General features: G+C 32.2%; 2 protein-coding genes across 4 annotated transcripts in view; both read left to right on the top strand.

Moving 5' to 3' along the window:
• Hlk (hulk) overlaps positions 1-5,829 on the top strand; it is a 34,894-nt gene extending 29,065 nt beyond the window's left edge. For 2 of the 3 annotated variants that reach the window (XM_077413317.1, XM_077413314.1), the window contains 9 exons: positions 63-170; positions 1,535-1,632; positions 2,053-2,137; positions 2,200-2,331; positions 2,410-2,592; positions 2,700-2,840; positions 3,245-3,568; positions 3,655-3,837; positions 3,939-5,829. In XM_077413317.1, the coding sequence (XP_077269443.1) occupies positions 63-170; positions 1,535-1,632; positions 2,053-2,137; positions 2,200-2,331; positions 2,410-2,592; positions 2,700-2,840; positions 3,245-3,568; positions 3,655-3,837; positions 3,939-4,126 (1,442 nt within the window). In that variant the 3' untranslated portion in view covers positions 4,127-5,829. The remainder of the gene's footprint in view (positions 1-62; positions 171-1,534; positions 1,633-2,052; positions 2,138-2,199; positions 2,332-2,409; positions 2,593-2,699; positions 2,841-3,244; positions 3,569-3,654; positions 3,838-3,938) is intronic. The other variant, XM_077413316.1, reaches the window with a different exon arrangement.
• Positions 5,830-10,542: 4,713 nt separating this feature from the next.
• On the top strand, positions 10,543-16,544 carry LOC143901121 (uncharacterized). The gene is made up of 2 exons (XM_077413100.1): positions 10,543-10,950; positions 14,381-16,544. Exon 2 carries the CDS (start codon positions 14,421-14,423, stop codon positions 15,894-15,896), a length of 1,476 nt encoding a protein of 491 aa, XP_077269226.1. The 5' UTR covers positions 10,543-10,950; positions 14,381-14,420; the 3' UTR covers positions 15,897-16,544.
• Positions 16,545-20,915: the final 4,371 nt, after the last annotated feature.

Here is a 20,915-nt window from a genome sequence, read left to right as displayed (position 1 = left end):
TACGTATCTAACGCTGTCGACTTTCGCTCCGATGCTGTACACTTTGTGTACTAATGCCGTAGGGAACAGAACGCTTTGCGACGTGTGCCAATCAAAAACGTACCGCAAGCAGATGCGCCAGAGGGAGCACAGGACCGCGGAACATGCAGAGGCAGTCGAACACCACGATGGTACAACCGATCAAAGCAAGATCAAAATTTATCGATGCCCTGAGCTTCCTTGCTGTCTACATCTCTCTTTCTCTCTTCCTCTCTCTGTCTCTCTATTTCTCCTTTTTCTACTTTTCTGTGATTTATAGTTTATATTTCAGTTATCTCGATCATAGATAACCGAGATATGATCCCAGCACATGCACAAACACGCATGGAGAAAAAAAAATCGACCGTTGGAAGTGTGTAAAAGCATATTTTGTTATTTGATTACTTGATATTACAATGAAACTTATCTCATCGGTAAATTTGTTTGTAAAAACATAAATTTGCCATCAAAGAAAACATAGTTTACTGTTTTTAATAGATAACAAATTTTATCATTGTAATCAAACTCCGTTAGCATTCTTTACATTAGTGTTTAACATTAAATCCTTTTGCTTTTCGTATAATAATTGATGATATTCGTATAAAATTTACTGAGCAGGCAAACTTTTTTCTCCGTGTACAATCACGTGCGATTTATCGCTACGCAATATACGCGAGCTTTGCCGGAATCCGGAAAAGTTTTAAGAAATAATGCGTGTCAGCGTATAGTGCATGCGCTTTTTTCGTAGAAAAGATAAAAATATAAAAGAGAGAGAGAGAGAACACTGATGATGGACACATTTGTGTACCTTGAATATACTGACAGAATATTTAAAAATATATATAAATCTTTTATATGTTTAATTATAATACCGGAATGTACTTCGGTTCTCTCTTTTTAACCCCATCAGTGTTCCCAAAATTATATTTATTTTATAGCTAATAAAAACAATTGTGGACGTAGAACTGCCACTTTCCATCAGGCCAAACATTTGTAGGATGCTTTCTCCAAAGAAACGATGTATTCCTCTCTCTCTTTCTTTTTCTTTCTTTCTCTCTGATATATTCTCTATAGTCTATGTACAATTACACAGTTACACAGGTGCACGTGCACGAGAGCAAAGCATGCGACATATGAGAACAGAACACAAGCAGCCAAGCAGTAGTGACCTACAGATCCCGATGAGCATGCAAAATTCTCTCTCGCTTATTTCGTCGATGAGACAGATGCTCTAATATCGTTGAGAGTTCAAACATCACGTATAGATCGTAGATGATCGATTCTTGTCGCAGTATTACTCACACTTTATTACGTGTATTTGCCTTGTATTTAGCAGATTCCTTCCTCGTATCGAGTAGATCTTTTACATCAACGATATCGATGTGCAATATTCCGTTATCTATATAGTATCTCGCCTCTCTATACTTTAAATAGATTAGGTATTATTAGTAGATTAAGCAGATTAGAGACCGCGAATTCGCAATAAAGATTCGATAATAATAGAATCTCTCTTCAGATCCTGACGATTGCGCGCAATGTGTGGCGATACTCGAGGAATTGGAGAACATTGATGACGATTGTGATAGACACGGCATCAAATTTGTAAAAACACAAGTAAGTGGAAACATCAGTGCGATGTATCAGAATCACTTTTTCGTTCTTTTTTATATTTTATTATTTTTTATGTTAAGTAAGTTGGTTTATTATTAATAACATAACCAGAAATGAGGTTTTGTGTTTTGTAAAAGAATTGAAAATGTAAAATAAAAATTTCTTATATAACCTTTCGTTTCTTCAAAAAAATTTAATTTAAAATTTAAGAAATTAAGATCTTTTGACTTAGGTTTGTATAACTTTTAAAAATAATATTTTAACAAAATAAATATATAACTAACTTTTTTACATCAAAAAGTACAAATATGAAAATGTAAAATATTTGAGAATATAAAATTAATATAAATATTTTATAAATAATTTTTCTTTTAATTGTCGCTATTCTTTTCATCTACATAAAAACATCCTTCATTTTTGCAGGATTTCAAAGTTGCTGAGGATTATGGAGTGACTGATTTACCAGTATTAGTCTACTTCGAGAATCAAGTACCGAACGTGTTCGAAGGTTTGCAGTTTTGGCAATTAGCTTCCCCGATAGCGATTTTATTCACAATTATTTGTCTATAGGCGATCTCTCTGTGGAAGAAGAAGTGTTACAATGGCTGATTACTCAAAGAACGGAAGATCGGATTGAACTGGTCACACGAATGATGCTAGAAACGTCTGTCGAGGAAACTCAATACTTAGCGGTTTATTTTAGTAAGTTAATTACTATCGAAGATCAAGATGTACTGTGATTTATTCCAGTATATGAATGTAACATCGATATCTTTGTAGCCAAGCAAAATTGTCATATATGCGACGAGATTCTGGAAGGCTTGGAAAAAATCGATGACGAATGTGACGTATTTGGGATTCATATGGTGAAAATTCAAGATCCGCAGCTGGCAAAACGATATTCGATCAAGACGTTCCCGGCTCTAGTTTATTTCCGAAACGGCAATCCTCTTCTCTTTGAAGGTTCCACTACCTTATATCCTAATATACTTATTATTCTTGACTATATCTAAATATTCTTGTTCTCGTAACGAATAAGGATCAAGAATTTTAAAATGTTGCATGCGTAGGGGATCTCCAAAACGAAGAATCCGTCCTCGAGTGGCTAATTGACGATGAGAATCGAGAACTGGCCGATGAGATAGAGTCCGTCAACGACAGAATGCTAGAGAGACTTCTCGACGAATCTCCTTTCCTAGCCGTCTTCTTTTGTATGTTACGAATAATCGATCTTGCGATGTTAAACTTTTTATGTAGAATATTCCTCACTAAGCACAACTTCTTTTCAACTAAAGGTTTTCGAACTTGAATCAATTTTCAAAAATATTGAAAAAGGTTATATCGTAATTTTACATTTTTCAACCTTATATATTTTTGTATATAATTAAAATTCTGTCAAAGTAAAATTTGAAACTAATTAAAACTTTATCAAAGTAAAATTTATAATTAAAAATATAATTTTATCGTCTATTCATTTCTGTAAAGCTTTGTTTTCTTTTTTTAATGAAGAAAAAATAGAGATTCTCGAAATCAATTCAAAAATCCGCAATTCAAGGAAAATTAGTAAGATAGCTGTTTTGATACTGAAACATACACACGTACATATATTTTCTAGATGACGAAGATTGTCCGGAATGTGATGAAATTATGGAAGCACTAGAGAAAATTGATGGCGAAGCCGATCTCTTCGGTATCGACTTCGTTAAGATCTCCAGTTCAGAAGCTGCTGAAAAGTATGGCATTCTCAATGTTCCATCCCTCGTGTACTTCCGAAAGAAAATGCCGCTCGTATACGACGGTGATCTCATGCAGGAAGATAAAATCCTACAATGGCTCACTTCTCAAGATGTGTTTGAGATTAAGAATGAAATAGAGGAAGTTAACAGGAAAATGCTAGACAAATTGTTGGACGAGAACGAGTTTCTCGCAGTCTTCTTCTGTGAGCAAATATAAATTACGAAAATACAAATTGTGTGAGGCTATTATATTTGACAATGTCGACTCTCGTTTATCTATTGTTTCTAGATGAACATGACAGTCACGAATGCGAGGAGGTGAACGAAAAACTGGAAGAAATCGACGACGAAACTGACAATCTGGATATTACATTTGTCAAAATGGCAGATCCCAGATACGCTAGAAAATGGGGAGTTACCAAGCTTCCCGCGATTGTTTATTTTCGTAAACGTTTCCCTAGTATCTATAGAGGTAAGAAACTTTGCGGCGTATAAATGTAAAAGACATATTTAAAAAGAATGGCTTATTATTAAGGATCGTTTTTCTTCAGTGCTGTTTGATTTTAATTACAGGTGATATGCACAAAGAGATGGACGTTCTCGAGTGGTTACGCAAGAACAGATATCGGCAGCCGGAACTCAACATCTATATGTACATGCTGATTGCTATTACCATCCTCTTCCTCATGTACACCGGTTTCCTTCTGTCGTGTTTCCGCTCGGAGCCGACCGCGCCGGTCGCGCATCCCAAGCAGGCGTGAACGCACGAAAAGCATGAAAGTGACAAATAAAGTAAAAGACAGGACTCGTGAACTCTCGCGCCTGTGTGTTGCCCGGCACTCTCTCAATATTCTCTCTGATTCCCGTACACGATTATATGTGGATAGGTTCGTCCGGAACGAACGATTTAACAGCGCTTTACGCGACAAGTAACGATGATCGGAAACGGAAGCGAACGGCCTGCCCGTGATCGCGTCCGGACCGCTGTCAAACGTTAAATAATATTGCGTGAAAGAGAGGGAGAGAATGTGTCTATTGACTGATCTTCGTCATAGTACTTCGAGTCGAAAAGTACTCGCGCGTAGGTAGCGCGAGCTACAAGTTTTATCTCTCGGATATTGTAATATGCGAGTTCATCAGTCGAGCTAAAAGATATGTAATTTTAGCAAATTGACATCGATACTATTACATTCTTCGTCCCACAGAAAAAGATACAAGCGATTAATGTTTATATTATAAAGATATATAATATGTAATCATATATAATATATATATATATATATATATATACATGTGTATTTATATAGACTTTCTTGATGTATCATATACATGTGTCATATATATGATATATTACAAAAATCTACTGTAATATAGGATATTTATTCAACACTTGGCCCACCTAGTATCGCTAATCCTAAAGAGTTATTGGTATATTTGGTTGGAAGATTTTCATGCAAGATTTTCGACGAAAATATTGACGAATATCTTCATCGCTATTTATTCTTCTTCATAAGAAGAATTGATATTACCTTCAACCTTTACCGATTGCTGTTGTTATTAATAAGATTACTATCATCTATCATTATCTCGTTAATGTTATCATTATTGTTCGCCTAAATTACCGCTCCTATTGATACTGTTATTAATACTTTATTACTGCTGTTATATTATCATTATAATTATAATCATAATTGTAATTTTATTATTATACTTATTATACTTTTTATTATTACATTATATAATTATTATATTATTATTGTTAATGTAATGACTAATATGTATGACAGCGGTCTGTATGACAACGATCGTATAAACTTCCTTAGTTTATGTACGATAGCTCTTATGTCAGCCAATCTTTCGCAGTAATTAAAACAATAATTAATAATCGTTATCTTTTGATGATATAATTAACGATACAGCAAAGAAACAAATATTTTTATATACTTATCTCACAAGGGGGGCTGTGTCATCGTTACTATAATGAATAAGAAGCGCAACTTTGGACCAACTCCAAACTGTTATGCCATTTCCATCTGCCAAGTGTGAATAGAATTACAATACGAATAATGACGTATTATATAAAAAAGCGAATCTCCTTTTAGATTGTGTTCGCAGGATTATAGATAGATAATAATTGTACATGTTATGTATTATAATTCTTTTGGATACTCTTTTGATTCTGCGATGTGGATGCGTATAGAAATATTTCAGTGACGAAAATATATCATAAATCCACTTTTCAAAATAATATAAAAATATACTAAAATTGTTACAATCATTCTCTATTAATAGTAGAATTATTTTACTATTAATTATTGGCGTGTTATTCCAAAGTTCATTATGATTTAAGCAATGCAAGTACAACAATTATAAAAACATGTTAATAAATTTATTGTCTTAATTGTGTAAGACATTATATTGATTACTGGCGCATTTTGTGACTTTCGAAAAAAATACCCATCATGCGAAAAAAAATGAATTTAGAATGTAAGCCAAAAATTAAATAGAAAATGTAAATCGGAGACTAAAATTTTTACTGGCAAACGTAACGATTAAGTTGAACGACGATACCAGTAATATAATTGTAATTTTTTTTAATGCACTTGATATATATACCTGATATATAACACAATTCTTCTATAATGTTATATAAAAATTTTCGAAAAGTCGATTGACAATAAACAAGTAAGTCATGGATGGTAAAACGTTCGTTGCAGCAATAACCCTGTATATGAACGAACATGATGTAAGAATTGCACATTGTCGTGTTGGACGTCAATAGGTAAAAAATACAATACAATTTACATAAAAGTGAGAGCAAACTGTAGTCATGCTTTTTTTTTTAATGTATAGAGCACCGAAAAAAACACATCCAACCAGCTTGAAAGCTAATTACCAGCTTTTGAAAGATAAACTAAAAAGTGTGAGTCGTCGGAAGGATATAAAGAAAAACATAACATAAGAGACAAAACTTTTATGTCAATATATCTTATGACTCTATCATACATCACATTTAAATTCTCAATCTTTTGTTAAATTGCTACTAGCTATTATCGTGATTTTTAGTTAAAAAAACATTTCTACAAAAACATTTCTTATCTCTCTTCTCCTTGTATGTTTCTCCTTGTGTAAAATTTCAGGTATAGGCCAATTAAAATCGTGCCCATATGATAATCTATATTTGCCCACAACCAAGTGATTGCTTTCGTGTTTTTTAATATCATTTCAATGTTCCTTAACTTTGGTCTTAATTAAGAGACACTTCAAAACCAGAGTTAAGGAATATCAAAATAATAACCAGAGTTAAGAAACACGATTTTATCGGTTCAGCCGTTATATTGAAATCCAATAATCTAAGGATTTCTCAACTCGTCGTATCGTGTATAAATAAACGAGGTTTGTTTTTATCGGTGAACTGGCTGTATTAGTTCAAGAACTGTATACATACATTAAAACATGAGAATCTCGTATGTACCTACGTTTCTCACGGTTCAATGTACTATAGTATGTACACTTCTCGAACTATAGCAGCCAGTGCAACAATAGAAAACAAACTATGTCTTGTTGCGCGTACAGTACACTTGACGCGAGACACTATCGTGTTTCTTGATATCTTCGCACAAAAAAATCGTAACAAAATGATCTCGGTCTCGTCGAAAATTAAGACTCTAAAGCCCCTTAAAGCCCCTTTCACAATAGGCGATAGCGAAAGCGATAGCGACAGCGACAAAATTGCCGACAAAGGTATAGCTTTCCACAATGCGAGGCGATAGCGATAGCAATAGCGACAGCGACAAAATTTTCAACATATCGGAAGCCGTGTATCAGTGCTGTACCTTTGTCGGCAATCTTGTCGCTATCGCTATCGCTATCGCTATCGCTATCGCCTCGCATTGTGTCTGGGGCTATAGTGCGCTAAGTCGCAACTCTGACGCAATAGACTCTACGTTAATCATCAATATTTTTTTAACTATAAGGCCCAGTTCAACAGTGGCCAGTTAGCTTAACTAGTAGTTAACTCTCACTCTCCGTCTCTATCTAACCTTTGAGTTAAAAAGAGACAGAGAGTGAGAGTTAACTACTAGTTAAGCTAACTGGCCACTGTTGAACTGGGCCTAAGCGACACAAAAAATTCCTTTTAAGGGCTGAAAGTCCTAACAACATACTTAATTTTGATTGCGATTAAACTTCTCCGAGACGTCACATATCGTAGTTATAATATGGCAAAATACACTAAAATAGCCCATTTTTTCAACTTTAACTGCAAATATCTCAAAATTATGACGTGATAGAGCAATTTGGTAAATGGGATCGTTTTCTGTGTCAAAAAAAACTATCGAATGCCGCAAGGTTCGTTCTTGTGCCCTTTTTTTGTTGTAGACAGTGTAATAATTAATGTGAAAGTGTCCGCGTATTAATCGTTGCTTAATTATGTGCAATATGCAAAAGAAACAACATGGTTAATGTGTGATTCATACATCTCAATTGATCTTAATTCATAACGTAATACATCGCAACACTGTTCGCATAACAAACGATAGCTTTTTGTTGTTTTCTTTTATTCAGGGACAATCTATTTACATTTCAGCGAAGAATTTATGTGTTACTCTAATTTATCGTTTGTTATGCGAACAGTGTTGCGATGTACTGCGTTATGAAAAATCAAGACGAATGAAATGTATGAATCACACATTAATCATGTTGTTTCTTTTACATATTGCACATAATTAAGCAACGATTAATACGCTGAAATGTTCACATTAATTATTAGAGAAAAGTCTCTTATTATGAGATACCACATCTATTTTGCTGGAAGTTTATGTGCAAAATTGAAAACTGTAGTAAACGAGTGCACACGCACGATCGAATAATAAATTTTTGTGTCAATGTCATACGTTTCCCGTTAATGCGTGACTCGTGATTTAATCTTTTTTATCCTTGAGCCATCGAGATCATTCAAAAGTGGGTCGACGCATTTGACGATTCTTCTCATACTTTTGGCCTTCTCGCACAATTACAGTTATTATAAAAAATTATTTACGTATTTACAGTTTTATGACTTCTAATTTTTCATAATTTTATATTAATGTATTGTGCAATTAATATGTATGTATGTATTAGTTTATTGTTACCGAGCATGGACGTAGAAATATCTGAGCATACTTCCGCGGAATTGAAGCTGAGAAAAAAGTAGAATCATGATCATTCAAGATAGCGATGATAATTACACGGAGTATAGTTTATTTTATATTCACTTTTCCATTACTTTTAATTACAAAATACGTAATCTCAAATCGCAGCAATGTTTCAGTTAAAATCACGTTATATCAACATTAAAATTGATATATCGTGTACGCAAAATCTGATCATTCGAGATAGTCTCAATGGATTTTCCCCTCATTCCTCAAATTTCACTTTCCTCGTTCAAAAAGGAGTACTTTACGTTCCGTTCATATATACGTACGTCCATGTTCCCAGATTATAATTTATCTCATACTTTCTTTTACTCATATTTTATTAACTCTCAATCTTTTATAAACCGAGGCATGTATAAGGAGAATCGAAGGTTTAAATCGCTAGGATCCTCCAACAATTGACGTAGCCACGCATTACCCCAATTATATATTTAATAAGCATAATGTCAACGTCAAGTAACATCATGTAATGCACTTATGTGTACATGTGTAATATAATTCATTTATCTCAATTAAACTTTACATTTGTAAACCTTTATTTTTATAATTTCTTTTTAATCTAAAACTAGTTATCGCGATTAACTCTTGAAAAAAAGAAAAAAACATGATGCTTTATCGCGACTCAAAATACAATAGATATAAAATTAAAATGTATACATATACATATAAGCATATATATCTCTCCATACATTTAAATACATGAAACTATAATACGCGCGTAATTATGTAATGTTTGTAATAAGTTCTTCATATAAGTATACAAATTATTTCTTGACTTTATGTATCCATGATCCACACACGAGCGCTCTTTATTTACAATATTATTACAAAACCTTATTCAACATATATTTTATCTAATCGCTGCACGTGAACTTGGCGTAAGATGCTACCGCGTCTCTTGATATATTATCTGCATATAATATCTGTATGTATTGCAGATCTATACATTTTACCAATTACATTCAAATGCCTAAATTACTATTTTTTTATGATTGCATAATTGTTGATCTTACACAAATAACGTTAGAGTAATTCGCTACACATGTGTCCTTTCAAAAGCAGCAATCAGATAATGTTATCAATGTTTACAAAATAAAACGAAGCCAGAGAGTATACTCGTATGATAACAGAAAGCAGTTATACGCAAAAGATTACGAAATAAATTGCACTTGAATGAAAGTGCATGAAATGAATAAAGTGTTGCGCTAATTTAAATAATTATACCAATTAAATAATCCCGATAATAAAGCAATGCAAATGTAAGTCAATTAATTTAATACATAGAATAAATTAATGAATAATAATCAGCATTATTAATTACTGACAGCATACAATAAAAGTTGTAATAATTAATTAATTCAAGTTTATTGCATAATGCTATACGTTTTCTATATAAATCCATTATTTAATTTATTACAATTATTAAGTAAGCATTATTAACAAAAATTAGATTTCGCGAGCGTGTATAATATAACAGTAATAAATTTTAATTGTTAGATAAATTTTAATGCGTACTTTAGTAATAAGTTTTTATTTAATATAAATTGCTTCTAAATATAACAAAAATGTTAATCTGCAAAAGTTATTTATCATATTTTTTGGCTTATCTACAAATGTTTTTTCATGTTTCTTATGCATGTTTTATCAACAATGCGTATAAAAAGTCAGTAACATCGATAATGCATTTTATATAATTTACTTTTACATAATATATGTCATTATAATAAAAACACCTTCAGTAATTCCAATCTTCTTTCTCAATAGTGTCCTACATTATTTCGTTTACAGAAATGTGTAAACTATAGATGAAATAAAAATTATTTAAGACATGCTCTTGTGAATCTGATAATATAGTAGATTTATTTCTATCAATCAGTATTATATGTTCTAATCTTGTTTCACCTAATCTGTTTAACATAAAAATCAAGTTTTTATTAAATTATTTTTTTAAAGTGAATTTTCTTTAACTTGCTTCCATTAATTCTTCCATCTTTGATGTAATTTAATTTAATCTGCGAAAATACATCCTAAGTAGCAAAATGACGTTTAAAGACGTCATTAAGACGTTATTAATATATGTCATTCTGCTACTTGGGATGTTTACAATTTTATAACTTAATTATCGCGTTAATAAGAATAACATATCCTAATTACGCGTAAGTAAGTGACGACAGTGCTGGTGGTCAATTTCCCTTATCTCAATTAACTCATGTAAGCTTTTGTTTCCGCGATAGAAGGGGAGACTCTTATAAATTGGCTGCCAGTCGAAACCGTACTTCAATTAATTCACAGACAGCGTAAAATTTACACGTTTTTCAATATCGTTTAAGTGAAATAAGAATCGAATCAAGAAGTCTTAACAACTAACGTCCCGAAGTTTGCTTTAAAGTGTGAGTAGAAAATTTTTTATTTTATACATATCGTAAATTTATTTTGACAAGTTTATTTAATAAATTATTTTAAATATTTAAAAAATTACTTGCATATATATATTAGCTATTTTAGTAGTAATTTGGAGTAATCGTATCGTATTGTAGTAATTTAGTAGTAATTGTATCTATTGCAATTTGACCAATTGTAAAAAATTGATGCTTGAAAATCTATTAACACTAACGTCTGTAACATAATTATTAACTATTCATTGGCTTTTTGCAACTTACTTATATGTACAATTGGTTATTAAATACAACTAGGTTATTATCTGCAAATACAATAGTTGAATTTCAACTATTTCAGATATGTATTCATGTATTTAACTAATTAATTATAATATTTAATTTTTATTAATTAAATATAAAAAATTATATAAAACATTATTTGCGCTATTTATCAATTCAGAACTTATAAATAGATTGATTAAAAGATCAATCATCACGTTGATCAACGAATTCATAATTAAAAAATAATTTGTTAAATTTACAATATCTGTTTTAACCATGTATAAATCTGTTTTAACTGCTTCCACCATGTGTAATGTTGCATGTGATTACATAATGTTGTTTAGTAAACGTAAAGTTCGCGTGGTAACATCTAGGTTATTCTCAAGTTTCTCTGGATTTGTTAAGATTTTAATGTTATCTTCTACATTTCTTTTCTTTATGTAATATATTTAATAAGAATTATTCGCCAGTGATGAAATAATAATTTGGTATAGTTAAACGGCCTGACTGGCAAGTTTTATTAGTATATCACAACGACGTTTCGACCACTAATTTGGGTCCTTTTCAAGTTATAACAATGATGGATCATTGTGCGTCAATTATATAAAATTCGTGGCGGGTCGGAAAAATACGACGGTCTCATGTGAAGGCCGAAAAACTAAAATTTTTATGTAATATTTTTTTTATGTAATATATACATCTGAACACACACACACACACACACACACACACACACACACACGCGCGCGCGCGCGCGCGCGCGCGCGCGCGCGAAATGATGTCTAAGATATATTATAATTTAAAAATTAATTGAAACGAGTTAAAATCACGTATCGTTAAATATTTTTCATGTATCTATGCCAATAAAATATTGTCGATCACATAATATTTCAGATCGTTACAATAAAATATTTATAATAAATGTTCTTAAGAATATTATCGTGACAAAATGGTTATTTAAAGACAAAAATCCGCGCAAGCGCACATTTATAAATTTTTTAAAACATTTATATCTCATTTATATTACGCTCATTTTCCTACAATTAATAAAAACTGCGACGTAATAAAGTAGTGAGTAAGAAAAGTATGGGAAAACTAAAGATTGAAGTACATATAAGTAGTAACTAAGTAAGGCTCTATAATGTAAAAGAAAGACCTTAAACGGGCAAAACGCTAGCGTTTTAACGACACGCTTGTGCTCTTATTGCCCGTTTAAGGAGGTTCGAAGGCTTCATCGGAGAGAGTAGTGGGACGCGGGGGTTCTGGAAACAGCGCACTAGCGTTTGAAGTAGTGGGAATGAAAGGGATTGCTCTGATTGGTCGCCGCGTGCGTATAATGCGTGCTGCTGTTCACGTCGTTCACGACCGTGGCAGTCTAGCAGACGAAAAATCAAGCAATTTATGCTTTAATAATTAATTTTTCTACGAAATGTGGTAACCTTTTCCTTTCTTTCGCTCATTTATTTGTAAATTATTAAGTTACATGTGCATATTTTTCTTTCTTTATCATTTGCATTTTTTCTTGCACTTATTTCATTTTGAAGGTATATGCAATATATCATTTCCCATAAAAACTTACGTTAAAAATGCAGCCAGTTCCATGAAATTTTAATATGTTGTTTTGGAATGCAAAATAGAATTATGTGAATTTTTTGGGAATTTTTTACCGTCCCGTTTTGAAAAAAATCTAATCCAAAAATTGTACTTTTTAAGTTTTTGGAGTAGATTTTTTTCAAAACGGGACGGTGAAAAATTCCTAAAAAATTCACATAATTCTATTTTGCATTCCAGAACAACATATTAAAATTTCATGAAACTCTCTGCATTTGTTGTAGCCATCGAACCTCCTTAAGGTCTTTCTTTTACATATAAGTAGATTATGTAATCTCTGATGCAACATGTTACATAGACCATTTTTTCAGCAGTTAATTGATTACTGTTCTGTTGATACGTTTACATTAGATTTTACTGGTTTTGTAATTCCCGATTTTATTTATTTCAAATTTATTTCCTTTATATATTACGAATAAGAAAGAGTTATCAGATCGAGAAAGAATGCATTGGATAAAAAAAATTTTTAAATAACAAAAACTTTGCATATACATATATATTTATATAAATATTATATTATTATTACAATAGAAATAAAGGCCAATAATCGAGCAAAACCGTAGATTCCTATGTGGGACAAACGAAGAGGTCAAAACTAGAATACACGAACATAAAAATAATATAAAAATGGATCCTTCCAGACACTCTGTCATTTCCGAACATATCAAAGAATTTAACCATTCCTTTGATTAGACTAGACATCACAGACGCGCGCTTCGCGCGCGCTATTTAGCTTTAATATTACACACAACTGTCAAAATATGCTATGACAGCCGCTCACGAAGTTAGCGCAGCAACAGAATCAATCAGCATCGCGGAAAAGAGCCAACAAAGCAATTCGAGACTTTCGAGAAGACTTCGAGAGATGCGAGTATCATTTTAACATGCCTTTTTTTAGAAAGGGATTAAAACAACGTCAAAATCTTAGACACGGAACCTAACTTTCATAAAAGACTCATCTCGGAAATGTTACACACATTAAAGAACCAAAAAATGGCATCAATTCGAACAAGAACACAGAGTTTCTGGATAAGTAATATTACAGCATTCTCAGCGAACTCGCCAACATATCTAAACTATTTATTATTAAACTCTTTATTATTGCTAAGTCTAACCTTCGATGTTAATCTAACGACGTCTGTCACTTGTCATTTCCATCTTCCCACACTTGTTACACAAATAACTATTCTTTTTACATTTTATTATACTCTTTATTTATTGCGCGACTTTATGTAACTATATATAATTTTCGTCGGCTGAAAAAGACACTGTGTGCTCGAAATGTCCTGTCATATATTGTAGTATGAGATAAAATGAACTTACAATTCGACATCTACTGTTTTGCTCGATTATTGGCCTTTATTCCTATTGTATTAAGACATACGAGCGATTTCCTTTTATTTATTATATTATTATGGTTATTTATACGTCCTAGCAAAAATAAATAGCCTTTTTAACGTGTTCTTTTTTACTAATTTAATAATTCTGAAAAATTATATATGTAGCTGTATTGTTTTATTTTAAACAAGTTTCTTTTTCTTTTTTACAGATTCAGCAGTAACATTCGGACTACGATATTTAAATTTTGAATGGATCCGAAATACACTTCAAGTATGTCGAAATCACTAAAGTTGCAACCGCCTACATTGATAATCACGAGCAGTGAAAGTGATTCTGAAGATAAATTATTGAATGATAATGCGATAAATGACGCTTTTCTCAAAGTAAACCTCAAGAAAAACATAGATAGCGGTTTCTCGAGTGGCTTTGATTCTTCTTTCGACAGTTCTGACGAATCGAATAATTTATTGGACAATTTCGCCAACGAGCGCAAAAAATTCGTAATAAAATGCAAGCAAGAACTCAACAACAGCAAGTTACCGGAGGACTTCGATCGGTGGACAATCAAGAAGCAGTACGGTCACCTTATAAACAATATCAGCAAATACTTTCCAAATATACCCGAATCTTTGAGATATGTTTTGCCGGCGATTTTTGAAAATGGAGACTGTAGACGAGAAACAAATGCGAAGCCGGATTGGCTGATCATGGATAAATTTTATCGCGGACAGCGCTTTGCCCAGCGTTATTTCAGCGCAATCGCAATAAGCAACCTGATGGGGCTGATGCAGATATTTAGCTTCTTTGACGGACTGAAACCGCTGATCCTCAGTCAAAAGTCAAATACTCCATATCGTGCTTTCGAACGATACCTCGGGACAATCAGGACCTTCAGAAACTGGTACACAAGCGATCCTTGGTACAAAGGAACGCCAGCTTATCGCGACATCCAGAGAGTGCGAAAGTTACACAGTGTCATAAGGCAGAAATTGTGCAAAAAAAACTTCGAGGCGATCGATCGGGAAAGCAAAATTCAAAATGCGTGGTGTCCTATGCTGGGGAAGATCAAAAGAGATTTCGCAAACGCGTGTCCGATGGCGAAGAATCAGCAATGTCCTTACACAATGACGAAAACGAGAGGTCTGAATCAGGGCGATATGTCGGGCACGCAGTTTGCCTGCATGGGTCTGATAGTGCTTTATCCGGAGCAGTTCGGAATACACAACGCCAGCGATGAAGATCTAGAAGCTTTCTGTCACCTCTGGCGTGGATTAGGCTATTTGCTAGGAATCAAAGATCAGTACAACTTGTGTCGCGGCAGTCTGAAAGAAGTGCGTCAGCGAACTAAAGACTTCATCGAGCACTGGGTGAAACCGAATTTCCACACGGTGACACCAGAATGGGAGCACATGACTACGTGTCTTTACGAGGGCGTAAATTATATCGTTAATATAATTTATTATAAAGTTCTTTTGCTCAAACTCTGTAGTATATTCGGATTCAGCATGCCTCACCTATATAATTGCTTTAGTCTATCGGAGAAAATACTGTACGCGCTACAGAAGTTCCTGTTCTCTTATATGGTAAAGCTACCTGGTGTCTTCTCTATCATGAACGCGGTGTTAAACGCGTGTCTAGATCAGGCGGCAGACTTTGGACACAGCAAACGTGACAGTCTTAAAAAACAATCATCCAAGAAGATCGCAGAGATTATACAGATTTAAATCGTTAAATTACAGTAGACATCTATGACCTATTCAGTTTCTATGAAGATTATACAGACTTTGAGACAATCATATTAATAATAATAATAATAATAAACTTTATTAACGAGTAATAACCCTTTAGCGTACAAAGAGAAAAGAAAAAAAAACAATAAAATTAAATTAAAATTTTACAACATAATATGGAGAACATTCAGGTTACAAGAGTAAACGAGAAAGTTGTTGTTTAAAGGCTGATACAAAGCCACCAAAAAAGTCAATCCTATTGGAAAAATTACTTGCAGATATTATTAGCCTATTTACACAAGAATTTGCGCTATACAAAGTACGGTGATACCCGAGATGGAAGATGGAGTACTGTCTTAATTCTCTAGTAGGGATGTTAAAATAGATACGTTCCAACAAATCCGGACAATCAGTAGAGTGATTGAGAAGCTTAAAAATAAATGTAAGGTCAAAGGTTATATTGCAACAAGTTAACAATAAGAGATATACCTTTTGTTGTAGTTCTTGATAATTACATATTTTTTACTTACTTGCTGTACATACATGATAGTACCAGAAAATATACGTTATTAATTTAAAAAAAATATTTAAAAAACATGCAAAAAAATCATAAAAAGTGGATTTTATGTGGAAAAATATTGATGAGAACCAAAATTATAAAGAGAAACGGATTCTTTAAGTATTTTCCGAGTATTGTTTTATATTAAATAAGAAAAAAATTAATATATTTGTTAATTAAAAAAAATATTAATATATTTAACGTAGAATATTTAACTTATTTAATTTATTTAATTTTAAAAATTATATTTTGGAAAGTGTATGTTATTCTTAATTTATTTTAAAAATAAGAATTTATCTAATAGATGTAAAAATTATTTTATTTATTGTTCATTTATTATTTATGTTTATTAAATTGCAGACATGTTACGCAAATTATTTATTTATATTGTATATTCATAAAAGAGCAATATATTTATTCGCCACCATTTGTATTTTTTTACAGAATATATAAATTTTAGTAATAAACTGTTTATATTAATTACTTTGATTAATTCTCCTTTTTTCTACTCTTCCCATAGTTTTTAAAATAAATTTCTATCTGATTTTATCTGATAGAAACAGGTCAACCTACATAGAGGCCCTCCACCACCCCCGCCGATTTCGATTGACGGTCCTCTTTTATTTACAACAGTTTTTTTTACATTTTTATTATTTCTTTTATTTCTTTTACAATTTATTTTACAATATATACATTATAAAAAAGTTACATTACAAAATTGAAAATATAATATACAATAAAATTATGTACAAGGGTCGGTACGAAAATAATGCCTCTAGGAATTTTCTTCTTTTGAATCTGGCGCTATAGAAAATTTTGTGTTTCGCTTTGTGAGTTGTTACTTTGAGTCTACTTGAAGTTTCTAGTTGCATTATGTTGAGTGATGTTGTGATCATTTACGTGAGTGTGTCACACGAGCAGTTCGAACTGGTGTGTGTTTCAAATATGCGTCACAGACAAGGGCGCGGTGGTTGAATATCGTAACTTGAATACCTAACGTAACTGATCACAACACCACTTAACATAGTGGAACTAGAGACTTCAAGTAATAACTCACAATCAGCGAAACGCAAAATTTTCTATGGCGCTAGATTCGAGAGAAAAAAATGAGGAGGCATTACTTTCGTACCGACCCTCGTATACAATATCTTATTTTGTCTTTTCAATTATCGAATTATATCCCCTTGTTCCTGCCTACTCAAATTCCTACCTACCTGAAAAAATCCCTACCTTCCCGAATTCCTACCTACCGGCCCGTATTCCGATCTATAGTCCTACAGTCCTACCTATCCATTTTCCTACCTACCCGTATTACAAACTAATATATAAATTTTTAATCAAGACCGCGACTCAATTTATAAGGTGCTTGATGGGATACCTGTGACACGTGTAAAGTGACACGATCACTTAAGATGTGGAAAATGTAGAATTGAGGGTTGTGTAAATACGCGCGCGATTGGGATTTAATTTGAGTTTTTCAATCTCGCATATGCGAAAAAATATTATAGAAAAAATAGCCCTACTTTGGGCAAATAAAAAGATATGTCAAATTTTGTATGTTACCTTATTCATTTCACCATTGTGGTCAATATTGACCACTTACCTTATCAAATGCAATCTTCTTTCTTCGGGCCAGATCGGACTTACCTTTGTCACTCCTGGCCACGTGCAATCCGGTCGTATTTCGACCAAATTAATAAGGAGAAAAATTCCTTCGATTGTCGGATCATTACCATGACCAACAGATAACAATATATACGTTCGGTTCGAATTATGTGCGAGCATCGATTGTGTAAAAAAATGCACACCGAGAAGTTAATATGCAAAAGAACATTGATTCATAAAAATTGACTGCACAACATTGATAAAATATATTTCTATTACTAATTCCATTACATATGTAAGAATACGGATTGATCGTTTCTTTGTGACCCGTTCTTTTAATTTGGAATTGTAATCAACTATAAAAACAATTTTACTTCGCGTTATATTCCGCGAAAAATTGAAATTTATAATGCAAACAAATTTAAAAAATAAATAACAAAAATTTCTCGATGTAAAAACCGACCGCGAAAATACGTAATTGTGCATGCATGTTGGTCATGCGGTACGCATTTTGAATAAAATATATCAATTAAGATATACAGAATAAATTGACGTGAGATCCGAAAAAAGAAACTTCCCGCACAATTGATATTATAATTAAATATTATTAATAATTAATCAATAATTGAGTTTTATAATTTAATAATACGCAAATTTCTTTATAAACTTACATATCGATATAAATATATCTTCTTATATTTTTCATTTTCTACTAAAAAACTATTTGTAATATAATATATTCATATATTTTACCGTAAAATTGAATATATAATTGTACTATACAATCAATTCCAAAATAAATTTAAAAAGTTTCAGCGTTTCTCTCGCCGCGGTAGAATATTAAAGATCTCACGTCATATATTACTTTTTGACTGGTATAAAGCCAATTTTTCAATAAAAAATAGATGGATAGGCTACAAAAAATTAAGGTAAAATCGATGCTTTGTTAAAATAAATTTGAATAATTAATCACGTTTTCTATAAAATTGCATAATAAGACCAAAATATGTCTTACCCTTTTTATTCGTGTTTGTATTTATGCATAAAATATTAAAATTCTAAATATATCTACATATACGATATTGTTTCCTCGCATCGATTTATATATATGTAATATTTAATCTTGGATAAATATATGGGAAGAAATAAATGGGTATAAATAACATACATCCTAACTAATTCATAATTTTCCGTATCTACAGATATATATTTTCTCTATCTACAGATATATATATATTTTATAACATCTAACATAATTGCTTACTTATACTTATCTCTTTTATCTATAAAAAAATGTCATAAAAATATTTCTTTAATAAAATTTAATAAAAATTTTATATTTCAAAAATCATTACTTTGTTACACTTTTTGTTTCTGTTGTGTTTCTAATATATTTATTACTTTGATTTAAGTATATGAATTGATCTACGTAATAAAATGTCAAAAATTTAATTTATTATGTATCTTATACTAATTCAAATTTGCAAAATAAAATTCTAATATATTTCGATGAAATATTTCGTCATATATTTATTTAAGATTTAAAATTTTAAGCAAAAATTACTTATATAAAACGCGGCAATTCGTCAACATAATTCGATAAAGAATGAGGAGCTCTTTGCGAGCTCCGTGCGTACGAAGTGTGCGAGTATTTCCTCAAGCACAATCGCACGTAATATCAATAAACAAGTGACATCAAGATTAAATATTTTCCGTAATTATAGTTTTAGCCCATCCATTTTAAGGCAACAAATCTACGAGATGTAATATTTTATACTATAATTGTCATACATAATTCGATATGTACCGAAATACATTTACTCTATATTTGATTAATCGTAGATTTGTTACCTCGATAAAAAAAAAATCTGACTCACCGACTCGATGCGCAACGGACGGAGTTATTCAGCAACGTAGCTGCGGTGATACTGTAACATACAAACATAATTGAAATTAAAGAAACAATCAAAATGATCAATATTTCAAAAGATAATTCTTATTCGCCTTTCACACAATGTAAAATTAATATTTAATAATTTAGTAATATAATTATATCTATTTTCCGAAAAAAATCTTTGCAAAAGTAAAATTTTATATAATTTTTCTGTCTCTTAATTATTTCTAACTAATCGAGATAAGACAATTCGAATAAATGGAAAAGAATTATTAATTTATTATTAATTATAAAAATAAGATGATACTCACCCCAAGGTTGCTCCGTCGGGGCCCGATGTCTCTCTCAGACCTCCTCCTCCTCTCAGGGCGTCCGATCTCCTTCTTCTCCTCCTCTTCTCACCGCACAGGACACTCGCGAAAAACACTCGCGGATAAACTACAATTGCGCGCGGACTAATTATAATCGGTAAAAGTCTTTCGCGCGATACTGATGTACGGCACTCCCGTTTCTTTCTCTTCTCGAATTTAATCGTTGCACTCCATGCGGTTGCACTTGAGTTAATTGTGTATGTTATAGCTGACAATAATGCTCCTGAAGGTATAACTCCTGAAACAAAGAAAAACAACACTGAGGCCGCGTGATATATATCACTTCCCGAAATATCTTAATATTTTTTAACACAGATTTTTCGTGCAAATTTGAAAGAGTCGCGACGCTGATTTCTCCGATTCGTGATTCGTGCCGCGTTCATCTCCGCGCGTTAAGGCTTAAGGCCGTGGCACATAGAAAAACTTAAGCGGTAAAACTGAAGCAGTAAGCAAATCAGCCAATCACAGTCAAGAACTTATTGAGTTTTACTGCTCAAGTTTTTCTATGTGCCACGGCCTCTACATATACGTCGCAGCATAGCATATAGCGCGACGAAATGTTCCAAGACGTCGGCAACTTGGCG

This window comes from Temnothorax americanus, unplaced genomic scaffold (genome assembly GCF_048541705.1).
Source record: "Temnothorax americanus isolate GAGA-0224 unplaced genomic scaffold, ASM4854170v1 Scaffold32, whole genome shotgun sequence".
NCBI lineage: Eukaryota > Metazoa > Arthropoda > Insecta > Hymenoptera > Formicidae > Temnothorax > Temnothorax americanus.
Note: the sequence above shows the minus strand (reverse complement) of the source record. Positions and strands in the feature narration are given on the sequence as shown.